The 13530-nt window shown below is 37.9% G+C and overlaps 1 protein-coding gene across 1 annotated transcript in view; it reads left to right on the top strand.

The window, feature by feature from the left end:
- CHN1 (chimerin 1) overlaps positions 1-13530 on the top strand; it is a 100318-nt gene that overhangs the window by 32848 nt on the left and 53940 nt on the right. The window contains exon 6 of the mRNA XM_065841197.2: positions 391-504. Within this exon, the coding sequence (XP_065697269.1) occupies positions 391-504 (114 nt within the window). The remainder of the gene's footprint in view (positions 1-390; positions 505-13530) is intronic.

Here is a 13530-nt window from a genome sequence, read left to right as displayed (position 1 = left end):
TTATTTGCAAACCCCAAGATTTTAGCAAATTGTCATCATATTCCTGAAAGCTGCAAAATGTTGCATTGCATGCCGCTGGCATGAAACATGTGAAGCCAGTAGGAGAAAATGGGTTTGTTTCCACATATTAAATTGATACAGGGAAATTTTAAAAGCAATGTGTTTTGGTTTTTTTCATAGATATTGTTTCATCAAAATTTTTAAAACCATTTAAAGTGACTTCAAATGCAGGCATAAAGGGGGATTAATTTGAGCTGTAGATTCCTGCAAATCAGTCATTTTTATGTTTTGTTCTTTTTTTAATTACTGTGGTTGGTGGCTTTTAAAAGAAGAGGAAAAGGTAATTTAAAAGTGGAAAGGCACGTGTTTCAGGAAGTCTTTGTTCCTTAGATTCCATGGGATGATCTCAAGGGAGGAAGCTGACCAATTATTAAGTGTTGCAGAGGGAAGTTACCTCATTCGTGAAAGCCAACGGCAACCTGGAACCTACACTTTGGCATTAAGGTTGGTAATTAATATTTCATCTTAAAATTTATAAAATATTCAAAAGATTGTACTGTATTGTTGACCTTAGTAATAAATGCCCTTGTGATTGTCTTAATTTTTTTAAAAGATCAAGGTCAGCATTTAATGAACTGGTACTTTTTTACCCTAGTTGCAGATTGGTATCTTTAGCCTTATCTAACCCTTTCTGAAGTGCTAACATTCATTATTGTTTGCACCACCAGGATAATACCAATTCTGTTTTAGCTCGTGGTGCTTTATTTTGCTCTTCTGCTGTTACAGATGTGACCCCACATAGACATTGGCGGAGCAGGCAGTCAAGAATTAAAAGGCATCTTATGAGTTCACATGATGAGTGTACTGTGTGGGTTACTTACTAGCTAACTGTTGCTGGAGAGCAGTTAATTCTCTCCAGTCCCTCTGTGGGATGGCCATGAAATCAGGAGTTGTTTTTAGTCAGCACACCTGTTAGCTAACAATGTTTGCAGATCTGTTTTCCTTGCTCTGCAAAATTCTGGCAAGTGGATCAGTTATAAATTTAAAAACATAAATAAAAACCAAAATTAAAAAAAGAACTTAAATAGTTGTAAGTTTTAAATAGTTGGATTGCTTTTAAGGTAATGGAGGTTATGTTGGCCTGAGCTCTGCACCTAAGTACTTAGATGGGAGATAGTAATTATTAGCAATGTTTTAAATATAAGTGGGACAGAAGAACACTGAAGGAGAAGATGCAGTTACTGAAAGTTTTAGATGGGTAAAATAAGATTACAATTAAAATAGGAATATAATGGAATAATAGGTTGTGATGAATTAGTTTTCTTTTTTGGGGAGTGGAAGGGAATGTGTTTTATTGAGATATTTGTTTCTGTAGTATATTCCAGATAGAATAAATTGGTGTGGCATATTAGGGTCTAATACTTTATTTCATCTACTTCTGCTCTTGCAATATTCATTTAAAACTAAAAAGAAAACAGCTGTCTTAACCCCTGGCTTGAAGACAGAGCACTCCTGCCCCAGATGGATTTTTATACCCAGTAGACAAGAAAATGGATACTGTTCATGATCAATTCGGGCAACAGTTTCAAATTATAGCAAAGCTGTTATCATTGATTTATTTTGCTTAAATTCTGTGTTTGGTAAAACACCTCAGAATCCAAAACTGCAGCATATTGCAGCCATTTTATTCTGTTTAAGCGCTAGCTGGATGACTTGTTCATTAAGGACAGTGGCCTTGGTTGCTGCTCGCCATCCCACAGCAAGTAACGCTGTGTCATCTTGCTGTTGGCCTTTCAAGTGTATGAATGAGTGTCTTCGCTGTTGTGCCTTAGCTGAAAGCTCTCAGTGAACTGCAGCACTGTGTTTTCCACACAAGGGAATTTTACCACTGAGATTTCTTTTTCTCTCTACTGGGAAGTGTAGCAGAAATATCCATTGACTGGAGCCACAGTTTTACCCTGTTTCCATTTTTACCCTCCCTGGAATATGTATGCAGAATATACCTATTGGCCAATATTCCCACTGAGTGTGTTGCTGACATGGTAGCATCTCTTAAAGACTGGATAATTTCTGTGGTCTGTTTGTTCATCCTGACTGCAAGAAGTTTGCTGTGGTTGCGATGATGAGTTTATGTGATTTTACCTGGAATTTATAGAATTTTTTTGAGACCATCATTTGCATTTGTGTCGCTACACTGCCAGACAGCAAAGGTAGCTCTGCTTCCAACTTAGGTAATCCCAGTAGGAATTCAGAACATCATCTCCATGGCCAGAAATGGAGCTTGTCAGTAGGGTGGTTTGTATGGGCAAAACTTTTCCAAGTTCGATGGAAGACTTTGATTCACTTCAGGGTCCCTGATTTCACCCCTACTTTTCTAACTGTGTGGATCAGTTGATCTTTCCATACTAAGCTTAAATGCCACTCTGTAATTCAAGCAGTCATTAAGTTTAAGATCACTTCTGTATCATTTTCACATTGCCTTCTTTACCTTTGTTTTACCCTTTAGAAGGTGTGGGAGGAAGGGAAATTTGGTCAGCTGTTAGTTCTTTTATAAAGAAATAGATGCAAAACAAGTTTCACAGGATTTTACAAAGTTAACCCAGCAATGCTGAAGAGGTGCTCTGATCCTGCAGTAACAGAATGACAAACATAAAATGGAATATCTGTGTTTTCTGTTGGTTTTTCAGACATGCTTTGGAAAGCAAATGGAAAATGTTGAGTAAAATTTAGATGCTTGAGGGCACCCATTGACTGTTGACATAAATACTTGTTTCCTTCTGTATATCCCCTCAGTCTGTATCTCACTGTATGTGTTTGTTGCCTGACTTGTCTGTCTTTGGCAGTCTTGTCAATTGTGATTAGGACAAATTGGAAACTACACGTGAAGTGTGATTGCATTGTAAAATCCCAGTCCATCGAGACCTAAATGCCTTGTGGAAGGAGAGGGTAAGGTGAGCTGCTGTTGAGATTGAGACAGGATTGTTGCCTGTCTTGTAGTTACTGGTCCTTCTGCTCAGGGCAGACAATTCGGTGGCACAGAGGGCTCAGCAGCCCCAGCTCTGGCAGATGTCACCTTCCTATGTTTGTGCCAGTGTGGCTGGGAACCCTGAAAACCCAGTGCATCCAGTTGTGAAGTGCAGTTTAGTGAAACAGGATCATAACCCTTTCTGTGGCAAGGTATGGTGTCTCTGTAATGAAATATTTCCAGTCTGCAATGGAAAAAACAAGCTTACTGTGCTTTGTCCTGAGTACCCAAACCAGCCAGTTCCTCAAATCGTCATGGAATGCTACATTTGATTGCACCAGCTATTGTAGCTGATGTCTAAAATGTCAGTGTTATATTCACATCAGACATTGAAAGTTGTTTTGAATTTAGTTCCAATTGTAGTTCTGTTTTGTCTAATATTTTGGTTTGGTGTTAGTGTTTGGTTTGGTGTTCCAGGCCCCATCCCTGGAAACGCTCCAGATCAGGCTGGATGGGGCTCTGAGCAACCTGATCTAGTTGAAGATGTCCCTGCCCATGGCAGAGGGGTTTGACTAGATGACCTCAGAAGGTCCCTTCCAACCTGAACAATTCTATGATTCTATGAGGCTCTGCGTTCTCAGAATTCAAAAAGTAAGATATCCTGGTGTTAGTGTGATTTATTTTATATTGCAGTTTATTTAATCAACTTCAACATCAGGTATCTGCTGTGTTGGTAAAATTTCTAACATAGTTAAATTGGAAGTTAGGAAAAACACTAAGATAAAAAAGTTTGACTACAAAGCAAGCTAAGTGAGAGATAAAGGTAGAACTCAGATGATTTATCACGACTGCCCCAACATTGTATAATATTCGTGAATATATAATTTTCTATGCTGCAAATCTGATAGAGATTTTTGAATCCTAGCTCAACTTTGTAAAGTATTCATCTTTTTCTGGACTTACTAAAGATCACTTCATGGAGGGTTGTATTATAAGTGGAAAACAACCACATTCTCTAATTCTGTTTCTATCCTCATTGCTTATTCCCTTCTAGAGTGTACTTACATTGAGCATCTTCTGGAGATATTCAGATTGTCTTTGTCTTGCACTGAAGATTTCCACTTGTTAAATGACTTTATCTTTCTAGAAGATAAAGATTAAAATGTTAACATGACAAATCATAACTCCTTTGTAGGCAGACAGAATTCACAGTTATAAAAACATGTTTTTGTGAAATCTGGAACAGATTGGACAATCACACTAGGCTACAGACTTCAACTACAGCCAAAATGCACAGAATGCAAATGCAGTTGGTGCATGAAGGTTCTTTTATGGACAGTTCTAACATAGCTCTTCTGCATCTCACTTCTTTTTAGTTTATTCTAAGGGATGTCTTAAGTTATAATAAATTGGGCAGATCTGAGAAGAGATCTGGGTAATTGTTTGCAAAGAGTTTCTCCCAGGTTTTATATCTGTTATTGTGTTAGCAAGTTCTCTGACTATGAACACACTGGGTCAGATCAAAGGACCTATTCATAGTCCAGTATTCACCCTTTGGTAGCTATTAATAGCAGACATTGAAAAAAAAGTGTAAGAACAAGATGAACATGTAGTAGTAGTTCTCTGGTGTGCTCTTTCAGCCTCTGAAAATTTGCAGTTCAGGGACTACTGAGCAGAATTTGTTACCTTTGCTATTTTTTCAAGTTTTGGAGGGAGAGATTTTTGAATTTTTTTTTTTTTTTTTTAGTGACTTTCTGAGCACATTTTTGAACCCTTGTAGACTTTGCTGTCTGCAACTGTAGCGTGAGTTCTGTACCTTAACTAGGTTTTACGGGAAGCAGTGTCCCCTTTTGGAAGGTTCCATCTCACAATTTTATTTGGTGCTCCTTAGTTTTGTGTTCTGAGAAACAGTGAACAATTGATCTCCATTTACCTTTTCTATGCCACTCATGTCCCCCTTATTGTTCTCTTCACAGGTCGATGAGTCCTAGGCCATACATTCAGGTTTTGTAATGAGGCTGTTCCATACCCCTCATCATCTCTGTCATCTTTCTCACTGCCTTTCTCTAACTCTGTGATGATCTTTTGGAGATGAGGGGGCCAGGACTGCACATCCTGTTCAGGATGAAGTGGCCCATGGAGTTTTCTTTCTTTGTTCTCTGAACCTTTATAAATTATTTTTGACCACTGTGGAGCATTAGGCTCTGATGCTTTTAGAGACCTAGCTTTAGTAAATCTAAAAGTCTGTCCTTGAGCTGCACTAGCTACAGACACAGCCTAACACCAATTAAATGACCAAATATAGGACAGGACAAATAATAGCTTTTGTAGGCTTTACCAAGGCAGTTAAATATTCTTAGTGCAATGCTATAGAATAGTTAACCGAGTTCAAAGAGAAGATTTTGAATATTTCCTTTTCTTTAATAAGGTAGAAAAAGTGATTCTTACCCACAAAAACTTTTCAGTTATTAAGGTTGTCGGTGAGTTGCTATAAAATCTACTTTCAACTTACATAAGAAGCTGCATTTTGATCATCATCTGATGAACTATTTTTGTCTACTTTCATCCGTTATTGTGCAATTAATTTGCATCATTGCTCTTTTTAAGATATATTACCTTTTAAATCTAAATTTGAAACAAAAGAGGTTTTGTGTTCAGAAAACAAATTTCTCTGAATTTGTTAAAGAGTAGAAGTATGTTCTCAGGGAAAAAGGAAATGATAATTTAAATGTCGTTTTAAGTGTATGAGTTTGGCTAAATATTCAGAGCTGTCCTTCAAATAAAGTTGATGTTCAGAGCCCAAGAAGGCCTGTGAAATTGTATCAGTTCAGATACCGGATAAAAGAGAATGAAGCATGAACACAAATGAGAGCGGTAAATCGCACCCTACTATATTTAATGCCTATACTTAATCATGGATATGGTTTCTCATAGCTTATTAAAAAATATTAAAAAAAAGAAAGAGCGTAGCAGAATTCACAGATGTTTACTAACTGATTAATCAGAGAATTCCACTGAAATTTTTTTGCAATCATGAGATTTAAAAAAAATTGCTAACAGGAATAATTTTTTGTAGGTATACATGTGTGTCCATACATGTCAGCAAGTCTCTGTGACAATAAAAATATATCAAATACATTGTAATGTTAATTAGATGTTCCAAACAGATGAAAAGAACTGACAATTCCTAATTAATTCCTGGAGGTATTAGATCTGCTTTTAAATTGGGCAAAACAGTGATAAAGCGCTTAATGCTGGGACCTATAGCAAATGACAGGACCAATAAGACATGGCTTGAGATGTAGCCTTTTGTGGTTGAGAGCTTGTTGAATAATTAGGATGAGGATAAAGAGGAAATGGGTAGAGATTGTACCAGTGGTAGGCGTTGAAGTGTGATGGTACTGCATGTTCTTTTGAGTAGATATCTGCTTTAGCAGGTTTAGTTGGTTACCATGGTTTCCCTTCCTGCAAATTCTATTGTTGTGATATTGAATTGAAACAAGGTTCTGCAGCATGATTAAAAAAAAAAAAAAGGTAATAATGTTAGCTGTGATTATGAGTCATGTTTTCTCTATGTTTGGGGGTTAGGACACAAGATTGTGGCATCAGGAGAGAATTCTTGAGGCGAAATAAATGTCAAAAATTCGTAATCCTTGGTTTAGTCAACCAACTACATGTATTGTGAAAGAAATTGATACACATGTTCTCTGTCCCTAAATTATGAAATTGTGTTAAGAAACCAGCCACTGGTATTTTAAAAGGAGCCATAACTGGTAGCCTGATAGAACGTAACACTGCAAAGGAACCTCTTTAATTTCAGGGGACAGTTGCTTTGGTAGCCGAATACTGTTAACTTTCAGTGGGCTCTTTTGGGGCACATGTGCAGTGTTCTTCCTGAACATGCATTGATCACTATAGGATTACATACGCATGTAAAATTCAACATCTGCAAAAGGCTTCTTGAATTCAAACAGTACATCTGCATTCTGCTGGAAAGCCTCATTGTACAGGGTGGGTCATGGGAGAGGAATTGGGGAAAGAATTGTTTAAAACCACTTTTTATGTGATAATACCTGAATTTCATTCTTTTTATTATGAACGTATCAAAATTTGGTCATAGTTTATCCTGAATCTGCAGCTGATCTATAAGTAGTCAGAAGGAGCCCAGCAAAACAGTAGTTGACTGCATCCCTTCACTTTACCATGGTAACGATATTCTGACGTCATATCATTTGGGAGGAAAAATGATAAAGATCATTTTAAAGACTGAACTTTGCATATCTTTCTGTTTGTGGGGGTTTGTTTCTTTGTTTTGTAAGGGTTTTTTGTTTTGTTTGGGGGGGTTTGTTCGTTGGTTGGTTGATTTTTGCCTGATTTGCAAATGCAGCAATTGGCAGTAGCAAGGGCTGAATTAAGTTTCCAGAAACCTTTCTAAAATATTTATGCAATATTTCTTGGTTACTAGCTGAAAAACCTGGGAAGCTATATATACATGTGTGTATACACACAGAGGCACATACATGAACTTTAAAGCTTAGCTGGGTTAAACAGAATTGCTCCAGAATGTGATCAAATCTATCTGTGGGGTAAATATGTTTCAGCCTGACACACTTTGATCAGTTTTCTTTATTCTGTGTGAAATGGCAAGAGTGGCCATTCTCTTCCTCTGTGGCTGGCTGAAACTCCTGGGGAGGGACTTTTCCTTCTCCTCCAGGCTTAGCCTGTCACACTTCCATCAGAGCAGAATTCAGGTGAGTTTCAAAAATTGGCCGCTAGATGCCTGCAGCTTCTTTTAGAGGAAAGAAATTGTTTATGCTTAAGGCTATTTTAATAGCCTAACACAACAGGTATACCAGCTAATATGTTGAGCTTTTTTTTTTCTTGTGAAGAGACAAGTATTTCTTTTTTTGAAGACTTAAATTCTGCTGAAACTATAATAAAGCTGTTATTCTGTTGGCTGGGTACATCACACGAGCTAAGGTTAGCCCCAGGGGAAAGTGTGCTGGTAAATTTTGGGGCTTGTATTTCTGCTCTAAAGTAAAACAATTGGACCTCTATTTAGAGGAGTTTCCATGTCAAAGAAGTTTGTTTTCCTGTGTAAAATTTCATACTAAATAATATAGTCTCTTACTTCGTCAATAACGTGGAAGGTTCAGCTACCAGTCAACAGCATTGCTGTCCTGCATGTCGTCTGCCTTATGTAAGCATTCCTGGGCATGACTGAGGTGGCTTGGCTTAAGTATTTATAATAATAATAAATAGCTACTAACCTTAATGAGTAATTAACTGGCTACCTAGGCCCTCCCACAGACTAGAATGCTTTTTCCTTATGGTTCACATCAACTTTCTGTGTTCCTGTTCTCCTTCCCTCCTCTTCCCATCTGTTGTTGTTGTCAGCTCTGTTTTCTTTTGGCTGGAGCATCTCATTTCTCTTTGGCAATTCAGTTTGCTGCAGTCTTGCTCATGGAAGTTCAGCACTTTTCAGAGGAATATTCTCTGCTTTGGTGGTGGTGTGAACTGTTTGGTAACTTGTCCAAGAGCTGTCTGTGCTCAGTGCCTGTAGCTCATGTTCATTTTATGCCATGTCCTTCACCTCTGACTGTAGCTCCTGTGGTGCCAAAGATCCACTGTGATCTGGTGGCCAGGAGAGGCGCTGGGCCGTCGTGGGGCACTGGCGTGGAGCCCACATCACCTGGGCTCGCTTCTTAGCTTCGCATGTGACTTGGCTTGAGGCTTTTAAGTTTTCTATGCCTCATTTCTCCGTTAGAGAGGTCATTTTCTTTCCCATATTGTCTCACATGTCTGTTCAGTACGAAAGTCGAAGATCTCTTAAAAATGGCCCAGACAAACTGGAAGCTGCACCCTGTCTCTCAGACTACTCCCTGTCACAGCTCCTGAGCAGGAATCTGGCTGGCACTGTGCTATTTTCGTGGTGCATAATGTCTGCCTGGTTTGAATCCTCTAGGCACTGTTGGAGTTGAAGTAGTAAAAAGTCAAATTACAAGGCAATCAGTTGATAATTAAATTGTGTATACATGTACACAGCATACATTGTGCTCTGCTTTTCTCCCCCGGTCTCTTCTCTGTCAAAAGGATACCTATCGTTTCTGCCTTCTGCAGGTTCTATTGCAATGCCTTTTTGCTCCATTGCTTTTAGAAAATGCTAGTTAGGAATATATCTTCAAGTTAGTCCTTTTTGTTGGCCTCTTCTATGCTTTTGAAATATGATTTATAAATTTTTGTGTTTTGAGAAACAGCTTTTATTCTGTGCTTCATCAATAAGCAAAGTCATCCTTTAGCTGTAGGTACTATGGAAGCTTTATAAATACGTTTTCAAAATAACATACAATAACCTCATATTGTTGTTTAATCTCATAATTGTTTTCATCAAAACATTTATGAATTATTCAAACACTAACACAACTGACAGCAATGTCTGTTATCTGGCCCAGTTTTCCTTCTCTCTCTTCCATACTTGGTGTAGCTCAGCTGACTTAAGTACAGTTCCTCCTGATTTGATAAGTGCTAGGAAGATAATTAAGCTTTTTTTTTTCTTTTATAACTTGAAATGAATAAATGAATTCTAACAGTTTCAGTAATAAATTGAGATCTGATCCACCTATTGTTGCACTTGCACAAAGGAAGAAATTGCATTCTCGAAAAACAGAATATAATAATAGTAAAGCTATTGATCTTCATTGATGAGCTGTTTAGCCCTCAAAATTCTATCAGTGCATATTGCATTTGCAGGAACCATTTCATTGTGCATAACCATGCTTGTTTACTGTTAAGGAATGCAGCTTTGCAGAAAAAAGAAACCATTTTAGAGAGCAGGATGAGTATATTGGCGAATCTCACTGTTCTCAAAAAAGTGGTGAGTGATTACTAGAAGATCAGAGGTAGAATACATTGAGAAAACAATTTAAGTAGTAAATTGTGTAAAGCTATTGCTTTAAATAAGTAAACCTGCATTGAAAGGTTGGGATTAACAGTGGCTTAAAGCAAATCACATTTGACAACATCATCTCTGTGGGACAGAAATCTTACTGTAGCTGTTTTTAATCTAAGGAAAATTATTAGGTTGGTTGGTTGTTTTAATATAAACAACCACCATGTAGAGTAGAGTGTACATTAAAAACAAACAAACAAAACAAAATAGGAACAACAAAAGAACCCCATGATGTTTCTCCATTCTGCACTACAAAAACCCTTTTTGCACTTGCAAAACTCTTTTATGATAAGGACATTTCTTTTGGGTTTTCACTTGATGTCTTCCACTCAGGTTTCCTTGATATACTGCATTAAAAGCAAGTTGCTTTTAGTGTGAGAAAACCTGTAGAAGCAAAAAAGAAATGTGATAGTCATGAGTAACTGAAAGCCTGTGGGAAAAGCTGCTGTAAGTGAAACAAAAATGAACATGTTTGAGCGTTATGCTGTGGCTGTTCTCTCTCCATAGTACGCATGATTGCAGTGGAATTTATGTTACAGATCTGATGCTGTTCTACTTCCAAATTTACCAGAAAAGCAGTGTCATATATGACCTAAAATGAAAATGTTCCAAACAGGCAGAGTGAAATTTGCATGCACGTTTTAAAGTTTGCTGAGCAGACACTGGTGAGGGTTGATACCTTAGCTTAGAAGAATTAAAACACAGTTCTACTTTAAAGTAATATGAAAGTTGTCAGTAGCATGAAGTCGCGCTGTAAAATAAACTCTTAGAGAATGTTTCTTTGAAATTTTTGGTAAAGAAACATAACTATTTGCTTAATATGAAACTGTGGAAGTTAGTATACTAACATTCCTGCAATAACATTCCCAGATGGTGTTTATTCCAGGCATGCTGATGTAGGTTTCCAAATACTGCTTTCATTTAAAGAGAAGATATCAGGCTTTTACTACTTTCCCATGTCTATATAGACTTCAAATGTGTCTTAATCACTAACCACAGTGACTCTTTTCCCAGAAAGCACAAAGGTGTTATCAGGTAGATAAAGCAGTAAAACATTGCCCAAAACATTGGTATTGATTATGATTCAACCATCGAATCAGTTCCAGAGACTTATATCAAATGGAATAGGACATGGAAGCACAGTACTAAGAAGAGGTAATACATCTGTACAAGAGCTGCTTTTCCCAAACATTATTTTCAAATGATCTCACTGATCAAGAACGTTGAGACTGATCTTAAGTGTTCAGTGATCTTAGTGCATATATTAATAGCATACATAGTCCTTTATCAGCTGACATTTGTTCAGAGCTTGAGACGGTGAAAATCAGCTGTTAAAAACTGTAAAACGTAAAATAAGACATTGAGACAAAAGAGGACTTTTCGTATTTATTTTGTTAGTTTTATTTGTGAAACACACTAGTACAGGTACCAAGGGCTGATAACACTTTTAGTCTTCATGGTTTTCAGCAGCTGATACCTCCTGCCAATGCCCCAGAGCAGTTGTCTCTCTCTCACTTACGTTGTCCCTGACAGTGCTCATGAGCCATAGGAAGGTGCCATTGCCCTGGTCCTCACTGCTTGCTGTTTGCAGGACGCTGTTTGCACAATATTGCTTCCCTCTTGAACAAGGAAGTCTGGCCTGTGATGCAGGGAAACAGCCTTCAGTCTCAGTGGAGAGAGGCTGCTGGGAGGCTGTTGTCAGTGATGCAGCACCAGTTCTGAATTTTTGTATGTGATCCCAATTAGAGTGAGTTGAAGGTTGTCTGCATTGGTGTGGGGTAGACACATCCTATTTTCAGCTCTGGGATTTGTTTTCTTTTCTGAAGGATGCCACGCTTTTTCCATGATAGTAAACTGTCGTGCATTCAGCCAGCACGTGGGTCTGATCAGGTTTTAAGGATAACTCTATACCTCGTTAATGTTCATTAACAACACTCAGCCAGCCAAGCTGCCCTTCCAAATGGCACAGGAAAACTATCTGTAGTGACTGTACTCTGCCACTTTTCCCAGCCATACCAGACAATGAGGATTTTTTGTCTTCACTTGAAGAAAATGCGTCTTTACTTTCAATCCCTGATGCATTTGATTTACGTGTATTGTGTTCTTGTAAACTACTGCTGAGGTTTTGGACATGATGCTATTTGTCAGGCAGGTACTCTGGGAAGATGGCAAGTTCCACAGTTCCCTGGCCATCCTCAGAAATGTTGTTGCCAACAAATAATACAAAACTCCAAAAATGAGCTTCCCTTGGGAGTTGGATACCTTCTACAAAACCTGTGTAGAAGAGGTTTTGGCAGCATGCAAGACTTGTGTTTCTTTGACAAGGAAATGGGCCAAAAAAAGGATCTGTGGAATAATTTGTTTTCTTTCACATGAACACAGCATGATTAGGAGACATTCCTGATTGCAAGATTGCTTATATTTCTTTGACTTTTTATGGAGTGTCAAGACTCTAGTCTTAAATGTTGGTTGAGAGTTTTCAAAGCTGGATCTGAAATTCTGGCACCTAATTTTAAGTGAGATGTCTACCTTCTGGTGACAAAGCATGTTAAGTCACTTTTTCTCCACTGAAAGATTAAGTCCAAGTGACCTTCAGGCACATGTACAGAACTTAAGATTTCCCAGCTCAGTGTATGAAGATGCTTGAAGCAAATGAAGACACGAGTAGCCTCGAGGGACATTAACTTTGCAGTCTGGTTGCAGCTACACATTTTAAATAATGCCTTTGTCCAGATTCTTTTTTCATCATAAAGTAGTCTGTGAAAGAAGTGAATAGCTACTGTATCATTCTGGAGGTGGACTGTAAAATCCATCTTCTTAGATGGTAAGAACGTGTGGATGGGCTCTCAATCCTTCACTTCTTTTATTTCATCAGCGAATGCTGCATACAGAGTACGTGGCTGAGTCTGAAGCTGGTCTCTCTCATGCTAGGATACTTCATTCAGCTCCTCAGTCCTTTATTACCAGCCACATTTGCTCTGCCATTTAATCCATTTTCCCACGTTGTTATCCACTCTGCCCCACTAGCAACCAAAGGGACTAGACAGAGTGATTGCTTTTCAGACAACTTGGAATAAAAAAGTCTTTTATCTGTAGTCCTGCTGCTTGCAAACAAATGCACAACAGGCACAATGAGACTGTTTGACATGTCAGAGGTCTAGTTCTTTTTCTTGGAAAAACATCTAATGTTCCCCTGTTTAAACCAAAAGAGAACATATATTATCTCTGTCCTGCTTTCTATTTCTTAAACAGAAAACAGCTGGTACTAGTGTTAGCCTCTAGGAAGAGACCATCAGGAAGTTGAAATATCAAATCTTGGCTCTACTGTGTTGCCACGGTGATGTATAATTAACCAGGCTGCAGTAAAATTCTAGAAAGTAAATATAAGGAACTATTCTTGGTAATGAAAAAATTTAAACCATAGTTTTAAGTAAGACTGAAGGCACTGAAGATCATGTTCTAACTGATCATTTGCAGTTGGACATGTATGTTTGGATTTAATTTTATCAAAATAGTATCATTGTATGGGTAGAAAGAAATTTAATTGAGTTTGAAGGAAATGAAACAGGATTCTGAGACACATTATTGATGATACAGTCTTTGTAAGAGATTGGTG

The sequence above is a fragment of the Patagioenas fasciata genome, chromosome 7 (assembly GCF_037038585.1).
Source record: "Patagioenas fasciata isolate bPatFas1 chromosome 7, bPatFas1.hap1, whole genome shotgun sequence".
NCBI lineage: Eukaryota > Metazoa > Chordata > Aves > Columbiformes > Columbidae > Patagioenas > Patagioenas fasciata.
The sequence above is the reverse complement of the archived record's forward strand: the minus strand, read 5'-3'. Positions and strand labels throughout refer to the sequence as shown.